Source organism: Carcharodon carcharias, chromosome 3 (assembly GCF_017639515.1).
Source record: "Carcharodon carcharias isolate sCarCar2 chromosome 3, sCarCar2.pri, whole genome shotgun sequence".
Taxonomy (NCBI): domain Eukaryota; kingdom Metazoa; phylum Chordata; class Chondrichthyes; order Lamniformes; family Lamnidae; genus Carcharodon; species Carcharodon carcharias.
In genome coordinates, this window is record NC_054469.1 from 153783175 (window position 1) to 153801822 (window position 18648).

General features: G+C 39.3%; 1 protein-coding gene across 2 annotated transcripts in view; it reads left to right on the forward strand.

Moving 5' to 3' along the window:
• Nucleotides 1–18648, forward strand: part of azi2 (5-azacytidine induced 2) — a 75640-nt gene that overhangs the window by 15629 nt on the left and 41363 nt on the right. Inside the window, exons 2-5 of one of the 2 annotated variants that reach the window (XM_041184771.1) lie at nt 6937–7222; nt 9614–9739; nt 10638–10737; nt 11887–12035. In XM_041184771.1, the coding sequence (XP_041040705.1) occupies nt 6989–7222; nt 9614–9739; nt 10638–10737; nt 11887–12035 (609 nt within the window). In that variant the 5' untranslated portion in view covers nt 6937–6988. The remainder of the gene's footprint in view (nt 1–6936; nt 7223–9613; nt 9740–10637; nt 10738–11886; nt 12036–18648) is intronic. The other variant, XM_041184772.1, reaches the window with a different exon arrangement.

Genomic DNA, 18648 nt, shown 5'->3' on the forward strand with positions numbered 1-18648 from the left:
CGCAATAAGCGTGCTGGAAAAGCTGGGCATTTTACAAGCGCTGCAATTTTCCAAGTGAGTGGCACCCATAGTACCCGTACTAAAGCCAGATGAAAGTGTTTGCTTGTTGTTATGACCAATGCAGTTGGTAAAGCGGGGTTATTTAAAAATCCCAGGGGGAAACTTTAAACAACTGTCATAGCCTATAATTTTAAGTGTTATGTTTGAGATGCGACTCTGAATTCAGGAATCAGACCATCAGTTCTTGAGGTTTTACATTAAACTAAATGGAACATTTTATTAGTTTACACCGGTTAAAAGTAGATATATACATCGCTACAAATTACCACTATCATAACTTTTAACAAATTCCCAAACTCATCTCCATTAAGGCAACAGCAACCCATAGACTTAACCAGATACCAGACAAAGCATTTTTAACATACGAATTCAAAATGAGGTTCTTTTCACTGTGGAGCAAGTTGGACCAGTTGGAGACTGCCTTTTGATCTCACATTGCCTCTGCTCTGCACACCTGAAAACTGCTGAAGTTATACCTACCACCACTGATTGAATTCAAATTCTCATTGTCTCACCAGACTCTTTGTATTTCACCTTTTAACAATGAAGCCCCTTTCATAGTACCAATTTTATTAGTAATATAAACATATGGCTTGGTATCTGCTAGAAAGGTGTCAAGTTTTCACCTCACTTGATTGCTCTATTCAAAAAATGCAAAAACACTCTATTTCTCTGTTTACAACTCAAACTAGTACAAATCAAAGCACCCAGATTAGTTGACTTTAATCTAATTAAGACACACTTGCAGACTAAACCTCTATTTTAAAAGAAAAATATTTTCCAAAATATTATATACATTAATAACTTCATGACATAATGCAGTGACTGTAAAGTTAGCTGTAAACAGAGTGGCCAAACTTGATAGACACCCAATACCGAAGATTGACGAATTATATTTGAAATTGGCAGGGGACAGCACATGTTCAAAACTTAACATGAACCACACCTACCAGCAGGTAGAGTTGGAAGAAGGCTCTGGGGAATTTGTGACCATCAGTACACATCGAGGATTGTATCAATATACTCGACCACCCTTTTGGGGTCTCATCGATGTGCACTATTTTCCAGTTTACCTTGGAAAATCTGCTTTAGGGACTGCCTCATGTCGTCATTTATCTGGATGAACTGATGAAGAACACCTAGCTCATTTGGAGGAGGTGCTGAAACGCTTCTCACAAGCGGGGCTGTGCTTGAAGCTAGAAAAATGTCTTTCCCAAGCCAAGGAGGTAGTTTACTTGGGCCATAAGGTCGACATGCAGGGCCTGCATCCAGTTGAAGAAAAGGTCAAGGTTATTTGCAAGGCACCTGCACTGAGAAACACTACGGAACTAAAGGCCGCCTTAGGCATGATAAACTAATATGGGCAATTTCTCCCAAATCTATCAACCTTACTGGCTCTGTTGTACGCATTGCTTAAGAAAAACCATCAATTGATTATGCAAACTCCGCACCAGGGTACATCTCTGAAGGTAAAGCAATTGTTAAGATCATCGGCCCTGCTGGTCCACTTTGACCCAAAGAAAGAATTGATTTTAACTTGCGACGTATCTCCTTATGGAGTAGGGGCTGCACTTTCACATCAAATGGCAGATGGCTCCGAACGACCCATTGGTTATACATCTCACACACTTACTGTTGCAGAGCGACAATATTCTCAAATTGTGTAGGAGAACTTGTCTGTTGTGTTTGGTGTTCGTAAATTCCACCAATACCTCCACAGTCACCATTTTTGCATCATATCCGACCACAGGCCTCTGCTGGGATTATTTGGAGAGAATAAAGCGATCGCCACCACCCCCCCCCCCCCCCAATTGCATTGCTTGTAACCAGAGGTGGGCACTGATATTGGCTGCTCGTAAGTACACTTTTATTTACCAATTGGTGAGCCAGATCGCACATGCTGATGCGCTGAGGCGCCTCTCCCTGCCAGATGACAACGTGAAGGTTCCAATTCTCCAGGAACTTGTCTTAGTACTAAATTTTTTGGATTCCTCCCCTGTCCAGGTCAAACAAATCTGTGAGTGGACAAGCCAAGGTCCATTTATATCTCACATCCAGGAACAGGTCTTGAATGGATGGTCAGCCGAGCCAAAGCCTGATGACATGACGCCCTATTTCAGTCGCAGATATGAGCTCACCTGCCAGGATAGCCTATTGCTCTGGGGAGCAAGGATTACCATGCCCCCAAGAGGACAAAGGTCATTGCTGGCCGAATTCCATAGCACCTACCCTGGCATTAGTAGGATGAAGATGCTCATGCACAACTACTTGTGGTGGCTAAGGATGGATGCGTACATCGAAACCCTAGTCAAAAGTTGTCTTCAATGCCAGCAGGTACAAAAGCTTAGCTCCATTGCACCCGAGAATGGCTGGGGTGACCATGGGTGCGCCTCCATGTAGACTACATGGAGCCACTCCAAGCGGATAGATGTCTACAATGTCTGGTCACCCGCGTCAGCTGTCACTATAGACTGCTTGTGACAGTTTTGCAGTACACGGTCACCAGAGGTGCTCATGTCAGACAACAGGACTGCATTTACCAGCAGGGAGTTCCACAGGTTTACAACCCTCGATGGAATAACTCATATCAAAACCTCGCCTTACCACCCTGCCTCCAATGGTTTGGCTGAACGGGTGGTCCAAACTTTTAAGTCCGGAATGAAAAAGCTGGGTGGGGATTCCATCAGCATCAGATTGTTACGGTTCCTGTCCGCGTACCAGATGATGCCACACACGACCACTGGTATTGCCTCCGCTGAATTGCTAATGAAGAGGTGTCTCCGCACCCGTCTAACTCTTATCAGGCTAAATTTAGGAGGGTGGGGGGGAAAGAAGCCAAGAGACCCAGAAGGATATGATGATGGCCATAATCATGAAAGAGAAATTTTTAAGGCAGGAGACGCAGATCTCACGATGAACTTTTGGAGGTGGGCATAATTGGCTATTAGGCAAAGTGAGTGCCGTGACAGGACCTCTCTCCTATAATGTATCAGTTAACAGCCGAATAATTAGATGACACATGTATCATCTCCAGAGAAGAGAGACAGTCCCACAAGAAGGAATGCCGTCATCATTTGTATTTGAGTCTGCACCGCATGTGGAAGAAATGTCACATGATTTGGAAGTACCGGTGGGGCCTGTTGGATCAGAGGTGGTCGAAGCTACAAGCTTGCCCCCTTCCACCGAAGAACCTGGTGGACAGTTGACCCCTGAGAAGCCAGTTTCGGAAAAACCAGCCGAGGCCGTTCAGCTACAATGCTCGACACGTCCGAGGCAGCCTCCTGAGAGACTTGACTTGTAAATAGTTATTCATGTAAATAATTGGGATGTTGTGAAGCTTGTCAATTGTACTTTCAAGTAAAGGGGGAGGGATGTGGTAAAGTGGAGTGCTATGTACCTTTTTAAGAGAATGTAGTTAATTGACCATGTGACTGCTTTGACCAATCGCTATACAGCACGGACTTCCTAGGTAACTAAGTCCAGAGCTGGAGGTGATTGAAGAAGCACACATGGTGTTAGTGCTCTGTTCTTAGTTCCAATAAACCACCAGTGTTTGTTCAGTTAATCGGTCTCTCTCTGCCTATATTGTTTCAAGCACCAATTAATATGTTAATATCAACGGCGTAGCTAGCGTTCGCCAGACAAAGCGAACCTGATAACCAAAAGCATGGTGAGAGAGAGGGGTTTTAATGAGCATCAAGGGAAGAAAGATAGAGGGAGAGGTTGAGGAAAGGAATTCCAGAAGTTAAGGCTGAGGCAGCTGCAGACATGGAAGGCAATGATGAAAATTGGGAATGCACAGCAGGTCCGAATTGGAAGATCTCAGGGGTTGTAGGTTCCTTAGGAGATTAGAGATGAGGTTGAGGTGAGAAAATTGAGGAATTTTCATACAAGGCTGAGAATTTTAAAACTGAGGCATAGCTGTCTATATTGACTTTAGGTTCAGCAAACAGAAGTGGTGAGTGAATGGGACTTGGTGTGAGTTTGGATTCAGGCAACAGTGTTTTGGATGAGTTTAAGTTAATGGAGGCTGGAAAGTGGTTGGGGAGCCAGGAAAACATTGGAATAGTTGAATCTAGAGATAACGAAAGCATGCCTGAGTGTTTCAGCAGCTGATGAGCCGATACAGGTTGTGCAATGGAAAGTGAACGTACTGTAGGCATTTTTGGTGATATGAAAGGATATATGCTGAAAGTTCAACTGAACTAATTCAATAATTGCAGTGCAACATAGCAGTCTTGTACTAAAAAACCCAACTAGCCTCTCAGGTGTCCCCCAACTGCAGTAAAAAAAATACACAAGTTAGTTTGGAAGAACTTTTTTTCATCAGTATGGCTAGCATTCAGCTTTTTTTTTTACAATTAAGAATTTAAGCCTTATTCTGGTAAATATGTCAAATTAGCTGTAGACTGTAACTTGAATGGTAAAACAACAATGATATCTTGCATTTTTTTCCAGCAGCTTTAACATAAAAAAAAGTCCTAAAGTATTTCGCAGAGGTATAATCAAAACATGAATATTGAGTCAAAGAAACTGATATTGGAAAAGGTGATGAAAAGTTTGAGTAAAGCAGAGTAAGTGCCTTAAAGGTGGAGAGGTTTAGATAGAGTCAGAAGTACAGCAAAGGTTGTAGGGCTGGAGAAGTTAGGAGAATTGGTAGGGGCAAACCATGAAGGGATTTAAACTTGAATTTGAGAGCTTTAAGCCTGAGGCAGTCAACGTGAGTCAGTGAAGAAAGAGGCAATGAGCGATGATTGATGGGACTTGATGGATATGGATAGCAGAATTTTGGATGCAGTGAAATTTATGGAGTTTAAAGGATGGGAGGATGGTCAGGATTTTGGGTTAGACATAAAGGATGGATGTAAAATTTAAATGAAGAAGTAAAATAGAAAGTTGTATTTGTATAAGGTTTTTCACTGCCACTGGATGTCTCAAAGCGCTTTACAGCCAATGAAGTACTTTTGAAGTGTAGTCACTGTTGGAATGTAGGAAACCCGGCAGCCAATTTGCACATAGCAAACTCCCACAAACAGCAATATGATAGTGACCAGAAAATCTGTTCTTTTGTATTGATTGAGGGATGAATATTGGCCAGTAGACCGCGAATAACTCTACTGCTCTTCTTCGACTGTTTTACATCCACTTGAGCAGGCAGATGAGGGGCCTTGGTTAAATGCCTTATATGAAAGCTAGCACCTCCAACAATGCAGCACTCCTACAGTACTGTACATCATCAGCCTTGATTTTTGTGCTCAAATGCTGGAGTAGGACTTGAACCTGGAATCTTGTGATTCAGAGGCAAGGATACTACCAACTGAGCCAAGGCTGATACTCAATCATAATGATACCAAAATGGAAGGAGTAATGAACTGCCAGGAAGAATTTGAAGAGATGGGCTTGGATAATAAATGAGTAGCAGGTGCATTTCAATACAGAAAAATGTGAGATTGCATGTTTTAGAACAATAATAAGGAATAGAAATATACATTGACTGCATCAAATGTTGTTTAGATCCAAGCCAGATTACTGTGTGTAGTTTTGACCTGCGCACATAATGTGGGCAGCACAGTAACAGGTCATTTGGCCCAACTAGCCTGTGCTGATGTTTGCACTCCACATGACTCTCCTCCCATTGCATGTAACACATCTCAACCTTTACACATATCTTTCTAATTCTTTTTTTTACATGTACTCCTCTAGTTTCTTTTTGAAAGCATCTAAGCTATTTGCCTCACTTTCTGTGGTAGTGCGTTCCACATTCTACCTTTTTCTGAGTAAAGAAATTATTTCCCCCATTGCATTTATTCATAATTGTCTTGTATTTATGGACCCTAGTTTTCGATTCTCCCACAAGTGAAAGCATTCTCTCACATCTACCTTATCCAACCTATTCATAATTTTAATGACCTCTATCAGATCACCTAAACCTTCATTTTTCAAAAGTAAGATGCCCAACATGTTCAATCTTTAACAATTGTTGTTCTCTGAGTTGGTACTGGCCTTGTAAATCTTTTTTACTTTTCTCCAATGTTTTGTGTCCTTTTTTTTCCATGGAGAACACAACAGTGCATAGTACTCTGAATGCTGAAGAAAATGCAACATGTTTACCAGGGATAAAGGGCAGAGTTATATTGACTGTATTCTCTCAAGCTTTATTGAATAGGATTTAACAGGTGTTCAAAACTATGAAATGAACAGACAAGATAAATAAACATTATTTCCATTGTGAAGTAAATCATAGATATGAGGCCAAGATAAGCACCTAGAGGAGGGAAATTAGGTGACACCTTTTAATGTAAAGCTATTAGAATGTGGACTGTTTTGCCACAAGTGATGGCCAATGCTAAATTGAAAGCAGCATTAAAAATTATACTGGGTAGTAACTTGAAGAAAAATATGAGTGTATGCAGAGAAAGGGGAAAATGGAGCTGTATAAAATCAGCCTCTGTGGAGCATAAATTTGGTGCAAGCAAGAAGGGGAAAGACCTTCTGTGCTAATGTTTCCAAGTTTCTTCCTGCATTTTGAACACTGGTGGGGATGATCAGATTTTTGTTTCAGAATTTTTTTTTTTAAACATTGAATAGGAGGAGATAAGATATCCAATTGAACCAAGGCATTTAAGTTAAAATTGGCCAAAGCCATTATATAACTGAGAGAATTATTTGCAGCATGCTAAAAGGCAGATGAAAATATGTAATGGGCCCTGTATATGAATCCAGCAGCAAAGTAGGCTGAATGATTTTTCTTTGTTACCTTTTAGTTTCTGAAACAGCAGTAATTTTTATGCAACTTTGTGTTTTCTTGTGAGACACAGTGTGTAATAAATTTAGTGCTTTTTTATATTGTGTTTGACAATATAATACAATCTGCAGGTCTACAGAAAAGAGGCAGCTTCTGCCAACATTGGTGGGACTCTATGAAGGTATGAGCATGGAAGAACTAACTGTAGAAGATGATATCTCTATATTGAACCATGAAGAAGCAAGCCCTGAAGTAGCACATCTTAGGCATTGCCCTATTGCAACCTCTTCAGGTGATGAATCTGTTGCTTCACACTTTGCACTTGTCACAGCCTATGAAGACATCAAAAAACGACTGAAAGAAACAGAGTTTGAAAATTCTTTCCTGAAGAAAAAAGCCCGGACACTAGAAGAAAGGGTAAATTTTATTGTTATAATATTTGGCTTTGAATAGTTGTTTATTCCATTCGAGATTAATATATCAGAATCTCCCCTATACCTTGCTGTGCTTCTCTCTTTTTCTCCCCTCAAACACATTCTCTCTTTGGTCCTGTCTCTCTCTGTCTCTCACTCTGTCTCTATTCACCAGTGTTAAAAAAACCCCACTAAACTGAGTAATTTCAGAAGCATCAAGCAGGATTCAATCTTACAAGTTCCATTAAATAGACATACAGCAATTTCATTTCCCTCTTTTCATATTTAAAAACATGTTTTTGTCTTTAGTGCTAAAGCACATTATCTGACATAAGTTTTCTTGAGTAAATATGGATTGAGTCAATCAACACATATGAATTCCATCAACTTTAATGACTTTTTTCAAAATTTTCACTAAGCTGTCGTAAGTCACAAATAGACTGGTTTATTATGCTGCTGATGGACTTGATATATTTAATATCTATGATGAAAATCAGTCAGGTGGAATGAATGTTTATCTCATTGTCTTCAAACTAAACTAATCAATTTATGGTTTATGATCTGTAATTTGCAGTGCTTTTTGATGGAAGCATTTGCATTTATGCATATAAAGCCTAGAATGTGAAAAAGCTTGTTCAGCCTATTATCTTGCATTGTATCTTCCATAGGCAATGTACATTCTATCATGATTTTTACTATTTTATCTTCTGAAGGAAAGTTCAGCATAATTGCTACTTGATCCTCACCTATCCTTGGACCTTAATATTTGACTCTAGGTTTTGGCCTTCCACAAACCATTTTTCTTGTTTATTCCTTCCCAAGCATTCTAAGCACTGCATTCCCATGAAGTATTTAATTATCATATGAACCATTACATTGCTCTTGTTCAAATTGGGTAAGTACTGTTGGTAACTATTAGCTGCAATTTAAAGGCATCACAAATCTATGTTTAGTTCAGGAAATTTTGGACATGTTCACATGTGTTTGTCTCCGAGTTTGTTCCACATACCCATGATTCTGCAACGGTGTAAAACTTTATTTCTCTTAAGGTTGCAAGCTTTTCTCCTTTGCAAATAAGTACCTATAAGAATACATCTTTATGTGGAAAAGAAAGATAAATACCCATGGGAATACTTGTGAAGGAAAGGGACCTGCAGAGACAAAATAAAAGGGCATTAAGTCTCCCATTTCTCAATTTTTTTTTTCTTTCTATTTCCAAATATATTACTGCACACTAATCTGTGTTTAAGTTGCAGCCGCCACTTGCTTACCTGTCTTCTGTAAACATTTTGAAATTTGAGAATGCACTATTTCAAATTTTCTGGTACATCTCCACTTTGTCATTTCTTCCAAATATTCACTGATATTGTGAGTTTAGATGTGAATGTTTAAATTGATTTTAAAAATGACAGACCAGTGTTTGTTTAACTATCATTTGCATAACGCTCATAGCTTATGAACAAGATAGGCTGTGTACGTTTTATGCTGGACTTGACCTGAGCATTGCGGGTAGATGGGACTATTCACAGACGGAGTAATTTCAGAAGGGTCAAAGGCGATTCAAATTTACAAGTTTGCTAGTTTCCATTAATTCAGCATACAGCAATCTCATATCCCTTTTCATATTTAAAATATTCTTTTTGTATTTAATGCTAAATTGCATTAACCAACATAACTTTGTCTTAAGAGTAAATACAGTCGAAAGCAATACTAGATAGCTAAAGCAGCAACAGCATAAGAAATGGAATCTTCAGCCTCTTGAATTGCAGGCCATCCCACCTGTCTGCAGTGACATCGGGATATCCAGATTGGTGTTCTGGCCAAAGAGGTCAGCCTGCGTCCGATAGAAATAGAAGCCTACAAATGGGATAAAACAAAAGTGAAAGGAATGGATGTGGTGAATAAAATGGCTTTTGCTCATTCATTGCTTTATGTTCAGTTAAGAATATATATTTTTTCGATATCGTAAACAGTAGCTTTATAAAGAGCATATAAATGGAAATGTGAAAATGAGTGCCTTTAAGGTGCTATTATAATACAAAAATCATTTGGAATAAAGTTATAAAGTTGCTTTTGCTGACATGAACTTTCCTTTCTTTGATTAAGATCCATAGTACTAACACACTCTCTTTGCCTTTAGGGTCAAGTTATTATCAGGTTTTGTATAACTCATGACTCTTGAGGGACACAGCATTTCTGAAATTCAGCATTTGCTTCAAAAGAAAAGAGAGCTCACTAGAAGTTTGCATTTCTGTGTATATAAATAAATGTTGGAGGGCATATCGGTGCAGACTTGATGGGCCGAAGGGCCTCACCTGCACTCTGTGATTCTGTGATATGTGAACTGGCCCCAAATAAAGATATTTTTTGAAGTTTTTTTCTCTCCATATTTTAGCTGCTTAATGCTTCTCTAGACAATGAAAAAAGTCCTATAGGACAGGAAGAAGTGAATAAAGCATACCAGGCTTATCGGGAAGTCTGCATAGAAAGAGACAAGATGAGACAGAGACTAGAAAGAACGGTACTATATATACTGTATTTTTACTTTTATATATACTTTTATATAAAGTAAGATTACTGATGGGAATTGTTTTTTGTGCTCATTTTTAAAAATTAATTGATGGGATATGGGTGTCACTGGCTAGGCCAGCATTTATTGCCCACCCCTAATTACCCTTGTTCAGAGGGTATTTAAGAGTCAACCACATTGCTGTGGGTCTGGAGGCAAATGTAGGCCAGACCAGGTAAGGATGGCAGATTTCCTTCCCTAAAGGACGTTAGTGAACCAGATTTTTTTTTTGTGACAATTGGCAATGGTTTCGTGGTCATCATCTGCCTTTTAATTCCAGATTTTTATTGAATTCAAACTTCACCATCTGTTGTGATGAGATTTGAACTTGCATCCCCAGAGCATTACACTGGGTCTCTAGTCCAGTGACAATGACACTACACCACCACTGCCTCACCTAAAGAGAAAATCATTCAATATTCTATAGTATATGATTAATTTTAGTTGGAATTTATTGTAATGTTCTGGACCTTCAATATGTCCTCAGAGCTTTGTCGAAACACTGAGTAAAAATGTAGATATTGCAATGTGTTATGTTGAGAAACAGAAGACCTATTAGTAAAATTGGGTTTGATATATAGTGCGTGCCTTTTTCTGTGGCCATCTTCAAATTAGGCCACTTCATGAATTCCTGCTTAGTAGACCTATTGCTGGGAGGAGTGGAAGGTTCCTTCAACTCTGAGTTAGCCAGGGAGTGCTGTGTACAATCTGTCAAACTGGCATGATGGAACAAGAGCACTTCATCCTTAGCTACAAAATTTTAATTTGTTTCTGGTTGATTCTTACGAGTTAATGAAAATATGTTCATGTTATTGTGCACACTACTGACAAACTTTTGTGTTTCATAAAGATCAAAGAGCAGATGGATTCTGTGCGGATTCTGAATGAAACTCTGCAAGCCAAAGAAGTAGAGATTCTTCAACTCCGAAGTGAAGTTGAAACCCATCAAGGTACATTCTTCTATAATACCTTTGCTTTCTTAAAGAAAGCTGAAAATGTTACATTGTATGTTGTTGATAAAGTAGTCTGGGGAATAGGGTTTTTGTGTGAAATTGACATTCCACATTTTGTTCACCTTTAACAGTTCTATAGGAAAAGTACATTGTCTATAATGGTACTGACTGATATCAGGTGTCCCACGTTTGATCCCTGGCCTTTTCTAAGATATCTAATCTTGATCAAGGTATTGGTGAATAGCAACCTTTTAACCTCCTCAGGATTTCTGGGCTAAGGAATTCCCTCCAACTTGAAGCAAAGCACTCATGTGAAGCACTTCAGCGCTAAGCAATTCAGGTTTGATTCTCTCTTCCAGTGGCCCAGTTCTCGTCACTGCTGAATGGAAACCAGAGATCGCCTCTTAAGGGGAATAAGAGAATATTTTGTTGCATTTTTGCAAACCTTTCAGTTACTAATAGAGAATGGCATTGATACTAGGCTGCGAGTGGGCTACCAACATCGTTTGAAAGATGCAAGATGACTGGTCTTTGAGGTTGCTTTTACACACAATAAATCGTGAAATACTTACTTATTATGGGGATGTGGTATCCTCCATTACACTAGCTATTTATGGCAGGAAGTAATTTAGATTAAAAATATTTGTTCCACTTTTCTAACCCAGCGGTCAAATTTTCCTTTAAATTGAATGTAACAACAACCTAGGTTTTCTCGCTCCATTTCCAATTGTAACCCATTGAAAATGAATGGGTTGTCATCAGTTTTGCAATTGGAAAGCCCAGGTGATTTTGTCAGCTATTATTGAATATGCCAATTATGTTGGGTCCATCATGTAATTGGAACCTGACAATCCAAGAACTGGTACTGGTGGGTGAGCTGACTGGAACAATCAAGAAATGGAGTTTGAATGAGAGAAAATGGAGTGAAAAGACATTTTTCATTACTTTCTGACTATCAAAATTACAAAAAAAATTTATGAATGCAGAGGTTAAAACATTAAAGTACATGACATCTAGTTGACGGCAGAATTTTATTACAAAGGCATATAGACAAATTTTTGACAAATCTTTTGTAGAAGAGGCAATATCATTTCTGTAAGTTAGCAATTAAGTCTTTTAAAGTGCATATTTTTCATTATTTTGCAGTGATGGATGATCTGCACAGAACCCAGAATTCTTGGGATTTAGAAAAATCAAATAATGAACTGAAGATGTACACCCTTAATCAAGAGCTGGAGATCCTTAAGCGGGAATGTAGTTTCCTCAGGGTTGAGCTACACAATTGTAAATTAAAGGTGAATTGAAAGTTTGTCTTCAAATACCTACAGGTTTGAAGTTTCATTCATGCATTATTCTCTGTTCCTAGTGCAACAATATAGCATGCAGTTCATGGTCATTCATTTTTCATTGTAAAATAATCTACTTGGACACCTTTTGCTTTATTGTTTTTGAAACTGAAAATGTAGAAAGCCCTCAGAGCTAAGTGGAGAGAGGGGAAAGGTTCTGAGGAGGTGTAATATGTTACAGATGAACAACTCTAAAGAGGTTCAGATCAAGGGAAAATGACCACAATTCCAAGAAAAGAAAAAATGACCTGTAAAGTAGTTATTTAGAGAACAGGAAATAATGAAGGTATGATAGCATAAGATAGAAATATGAATGGTTAGAGAAATTAGAAAAATAAAAGATCTATGCAAAAGAATGTTTGATATTTTACAACAGAAAAGAAGACTGGGAGGAATGTGTGAAGAAATTGGTAAAGTTGAGTGGGCTGCAATTAGCCGAAAGTGGGTAGAAGCCAGAGGTCCTGATTCCCTTGCTGGTTGTGTATCAATGGGAGATCTCTAGTATAACACCGAGGTGCTGTTCCTTCTGTTGAGTGTCACTGGACTAAATGTTTATTTTGTGATCACTTTGGTGAACAAATCCATTCTGTCCTCTGTCACATACTACTTTAATTCCTTTGCCCATGCCCCCACTCTGACCTCTTTGTTTTTGGCCATTTATGTTGTTGCTGGGATCTAATGAGGGCACATGAGTTGACAGAGATCAACGACATCAGAGATCAGAGAGGAGTTTGGGCCTAGGCTGAGCAGAATACCTTGACTGTTGTTAGAACAGTCTGGCACAACTGGCTTTACAGCACCAGGGCTGGCATTGAATGAGGGAGTGATGAGAGAGTAGGCATGCTGTAACCCTGAGAGAGAACAGTATACACCTCTCCAATAATGGCACTACTACTTGTAGGATAGCGCTTCAGCACTCCCATTGACCTGTGGAAGGGTAGACTGCAGGAATATTTCTGGAAACGTGGATTATGGGTGAGCAATATTTATTTCAATGTCTTTCCCAAACTTGGATCTGAGAAAGGATGCCCCTGCCTATCTCTAACTTTCTGCAGCACTACAACCATGGAGAATTCATTGTTGTCGTTGTTGTCAAGTCCCTTATAATGAGGATGATGTCTGCCAAGCTTCATGATTTGTGTGTCCTCTGGTGACTGAGCAAGTCAATCCTGGAACCACAGGTCTTTGGATAGAGAGGATAAGAGTTGCCCTGAGGAACAGGAGTTCCCAAGCCAGGATTCTGCTCTCTCTTCCTCTTTCACCGCTTCTCTGCAGCAGAGATTATGCGGTCAGTTTCTGACTTTATTGTGGCTTATTGGATGAGTTGCCGCCATCAAGTTCCTCCCATGCACTGATGTCAACTTGTCCCTTTTTCATTGAGGCCTTTAGAGCGTCCTTAAAATGTTTACTCTGTCCACCTTGAGATCAGATGCCATCCTTATGTTGTGAAAAGATGATCTGCTTTGAAAGCCGATTATTTGGCACGTGGTGTCCAAACCAGTGGAGATAATTTTGCACGATCATGGTTGTGTTGCAGGAGGAATAGGCTCTGGCGAGGATGCTGGAATTTGTTTGTCTATCTTCCTACTTTACTTAAAATATCCTGCAGAGGCTGGTGGAAATTCTTCACTGCCCAGAGGTGCCCTTGGTTGGTAACCCAAGTCTCACTGCCATATAGAAAGATGGTGACAACAATAGCATTGTAGATAAGAGCCTTTGTCCTCTTATGGGGATCTCTGATGTTGAAGACCCAGTTGGACAATTTTTGGAAGGTTGCACTGGCACAAATAATTCTCTGCTCCATCTCCACTTTGATGGTAATATTACAGCAGAGAAGGCACCCATTTGACCCATCAGGGCATGGCTTTTCCTCATAGCTCTTTTTAAGTATATATCTACTTCCACATTCTACTTCCCTGCATTTTTGCAACTGTGGGCACTTGTGCATCCCTCACCCTCTTCATCTCATCAATGTTGGCCATGCGTTCAGCTCTGAGATTCCCTCTCTAAACCTCTCCACCCTTTTCTCCTCCTTTAAGACCCTCCTTAAAACCTGTCTCTTTGATCATGCTTTTAGTCACATAACTCTAGTATTCTAACATCTCCTCCTTTGGATTAGTGTCAATTTTTGTAGTCTTGTGCTCCTGGAATCACCTTGGCACTATATAAATGCAAGCCGTAGTTGTTATACCTATCCACTAGATGGTGATCTAATCCTTTCTATAAAATAAAAATTACTTGAACAAAATCTAAACAAGAGTTTTTAAATTGTTATCGCTTACGGTTAGTTTTTTGCATTAGTTACCAGCTCTTGCTGTAAGTAAAATGTAATGGAAAATATAATCAATCTTGTAACATTTTGAGTATATTATTCAAATACACATTGGAGTGACTTTTTGCCCTACTAGTGAGACTTTTCAGACATTTTCTCAGGAGCACTAAGATTTTCTGTCTTTGACTAGTCCAATCCAGGTTTTCATTGTGCATAGGCAACAACTCACCCGATCTCCTGTCATCTGGAGTGTAAGGCAAAGCAAAAATGTTTTTATACCTAATTTTATTTTTTCCTATCCTGAAATGTTTTCCTTGTTGAAAGTCATCATTTTAAAACAAAATAGTTTGGCTTGTTATTGTATTAGTAACTCTAGATCAGGATCAAAACAAAAATTCTTCTCTGCCACACAAAGATAGCACCTTCCTTTCACTATAAGCTTGCTAACCATGTTGGTAAACTTTAAAGAAAAATATTTTAGTGAATAACATTGCTGGTAATTCTCTTGCTAAAAATTTGTAAGAATTCCTTGTGCTTAATGTTTGCTGCCAGTGACCATTTAAATTCTTCTGTGTTACAGTAATGAAAACACATTGGCCTGTAACTTCTGCGCTCCCCAGCATCGAATTTGGGGGGGGTACCCCAAAGATGCACTGGGGAATCCTTCTGCCAAGTTCCCAGGCAAAGGTTTGCACGGCAATTACCTAGAAGTGCACACTTCCTCTGAACAATTGCGCCGCACTAGGAACCATCGGAAAATGCGATTTAAATCGCAAACTTTGGATGATTCTGCTGGGGTTATACCAATAGTTGCCCAGAAAAAGCTAGAAGAATTAAAACCTCTTCTAATTTCTGGGTAACTATTGTAAAGACCCAGACCGATCTCATGGGACTCCCCCATCCCCCCACCCTGACCTCCAACACCCCTCCCCCACCTCACCGCCACACCAACCTCACTCCTCCCCCTGACCTCTGGAACCTCGCTCACTACCAGCGTCGTCTGGACCCCCACCCCCCAAATCTTACCTTGGACACTCACCTCCCCCTGGCCTGTCAATTTCCCTGGCCCTTTAAACTTACCTGTTGTAAACAAGGGGGCATAGCCTCCTTGAATACGCTGGAGCTAGATTTTGCTGGGGTCTGCAAGTATTCTTTCTATTTCGGCCTCATGCAGCTCCAGCAAACGGAAGTGGCAACGCAATTTTCAAGACCAGGTAAGTGTGCATTTATTTCTTCTAATTTCTGCAGGCCAGCACTTTCCGATGCCATACAGAAGTTACGGCCCATGGTGATGCATTTCACTAATTGATGAACCAAATCGATTGCAGTACAGCTTAGTGCACGTTAGGACAACAAGACTGCCTCAGACTGCTACATCTGCAAGAAATGTCACAATCTCGAGACACTGGCTCAAAGTCGTTGAGCTGGAGTCCAAGCTAGAAGCACTCTGACACAGATGGGAGGAGGAGGAATTACAGGGTAATTTTTTCCCTAGTGCAGTCACACATAAGAAAAGCACAAGAAGTAGTAGTGAAGAGAGGAAAGGGAGTTGAGTTTTTACAGTGTATACAGAACTCCTTTCTCACTCAGCAAGTAAGAAACGCACATGAAATGCATTTTTGTTGGATTTTGTAATGGATAATGAACCAGACAGTTGGGGAAAGTAAGAGTGAGAGAGTATCCTGGTAGTAATGATCGCATCATAGTAAGATTCAAGAGTAGGAACAGAGTGATGTAAGTAGACCAGAGACTAAATTGGAAAAGAGGAAATGAGGGTAGAACTAAAGAAAGTAAACTGGGAGAAAATCTTGAATATTGAAGTGAGTAACTAAGATTTCAAGGGAAATGTAAGCTAAAAATAAGCAAGCTTATGGGGCACCCAGAATGAATAATGAACTAAGGAGAATTTGAAAATTCAAATTGGAAGTACTTGGATACTAAAGGAGAGGACAACAGGGAATATGAAGAACTTAGGAAAGAAGTTTTTTTTAAAAAAAATCAGGAAGACGAAGAAAAATTATGAAATCAAGTTATCAAAGGACACGGCTGAAGCACTGTGTGTTGATATGTATGTGTGTTTAATTTCAGATAAATGGCAGATAGCTAACGTTGTTCTTAGATAAAGGCGGGTGAAACAAACCTGGGAACTGTAAACCAGTTGGCTTAATGTCAGTGATAGGGAAGATTCTGGCACATATACTAAAAGAAGTGATAAGAGCATTTGATAGAATATTTCGAGACAAAAAATATAACAAAATAGTCAGCATGGATTCCAGAAGGTTAAGTCATGCTGAATTACCTCTTTAAAGAATTTTATCAGGTTAATGGAAAGAGTTAAGAGAGGGTAATGCAGTAGCTGTTGTATACTTGGATTTTCAAAAGATCTTTGATTGGATTTCATATGCTAGGCTCATGGAGTCAGGACAAATAGCTGAACGGATTGCCTAAATTTGCTAAAAAATAGAAAGCAAGAGTAGAGGTAAAGGCTGGATATTCAGATTGGAAGAAGTTAAAAAGCAGTGTTTCACAAGGATCAGTGCTGGAGTCATTCATAATTTATATTAATAATTTGAACTTGGTGAGTAAGAAATTGAATATAAGAAGTCTTTAATCTCCCCTTATGCAGCCTCCTTGGGTAGCTGTGCTGCATAGAGTGACTTTATCACTGGTGAGGTTAAGTTTTTAGCATTCACATGGCAGACCCAGTTGATTTGTAATTAGTTGAGCCCCTTGATATGTCATCAACCTCGTTGCATCTTCCAACTTAGTGTACAAATCCACTGAGTGAGCTTGTAATGTATCACTGATAGCAGAACTAGCATTCCTGGACTCATCTGGTACTCTTGCTCTGGCATTTGGATCGTAGCTTTCTTGTATTCCTGCAAATTCTGCTGTGTGCACTCAGCTAAAATCAAGTCCTCTTTCAATCTAAGCACATGTATGTTTTCACTGATCTTCTCTGACTATACTTCTGATTAGCATTAACAGACGTTGCACTCAGCATCTGTATAGTAATACAAAAGGAGATGCCTATGGATACTTGGAGAATTTTTAATTTCAACAACAATAAATTACAAAATTTTAATCTACTGGCATTTTGCTCAGTGTATATTCACAGAATGGGAGTCAGTATGCCATTAAGTCTCTACCAGCTCATTTGCTGACAGAACAGGGTGGACTGAAGCTATTGGCTATGTGTGAATGACTGACTAAGCATAAAACTAGCCCCCAGTTAGAAAAATATTCTAAACAAAGTGTTGACCAATGTTTCTCTATCTATTAAGTGAGTATCATCATGGTGTAGGCATAGACGTATAGTCTACCATGGCTGAAATGCTTGATTTCTGACAAACATGGGGATTACAATAACTATGTCCATCTACTTGCAAGTTCTATTAATAATGGATAAGAATTGCAATATTGTTTTAATGTGATTGTGCAGGTTTCCCATATGGTGACATTGATCATAATAGTACAAAAGTAAAATACTGCGGATGCTGGTAATCTTAAATAAAAACTGAAAATACTGGATAAACTCAGCTGCACAGGCAACATTTGTGGGAAGAGAAACAAAGTTAAGATCTGAAATGCTAAATTTACTTTTCCCTTCACAGCTTCAGCCTGACCTGTTGAGTAGTTCCAGAATTTTCTGTTTTTAGTTTTCATTTTTATACTGTTCAGCATGTTCTTGGAATAACTAATGAAAGTGCTTAACAATGTTTGCATTGTATGGTTTATCCTCTGATGTCCTGCAATAGGATGTCATGGGCTTCCTTGAGTGAACTTTTTTGGTAGTCCTCATACTACTATGTAGCTGAACTCTTCCAGTATCTGTCTGACAACTGATTTTGGCTTATTTACAAAAAAATGCCTATCCTAATTATTATGCAACCCCATTGTGCAGCTATGGATCCCTGAAGCCATAGGTAGCCTACACTCATGCACCCTTTAGCATATGATCTCTTTGCTAAACTTTTATTGCCATGATCAGATTCACTGTAATGCACCCTTTCACTGGCTGTTCAAGAGTACGTCTGTGTTGTTTATCCTGACAATGTAGCACCGATGTGGCACTGGCTGAGGGTGTGATGAGCAACAGAAGCTGGCAGGTGAAGAACAGTATAAAAATGTCTTAATATATTAGCAGTTTGTGAGCCCGCCACGAGCTTCAAGTAATAGTTTCTATTTAAACATTGCACTGATTGCTGCTGTTAGATTGTGACAGATAGTTGAATGTCATGTTTGATGCAGTTGTTTACTTAACACGATTACAATCTTAAATTTCTGGTT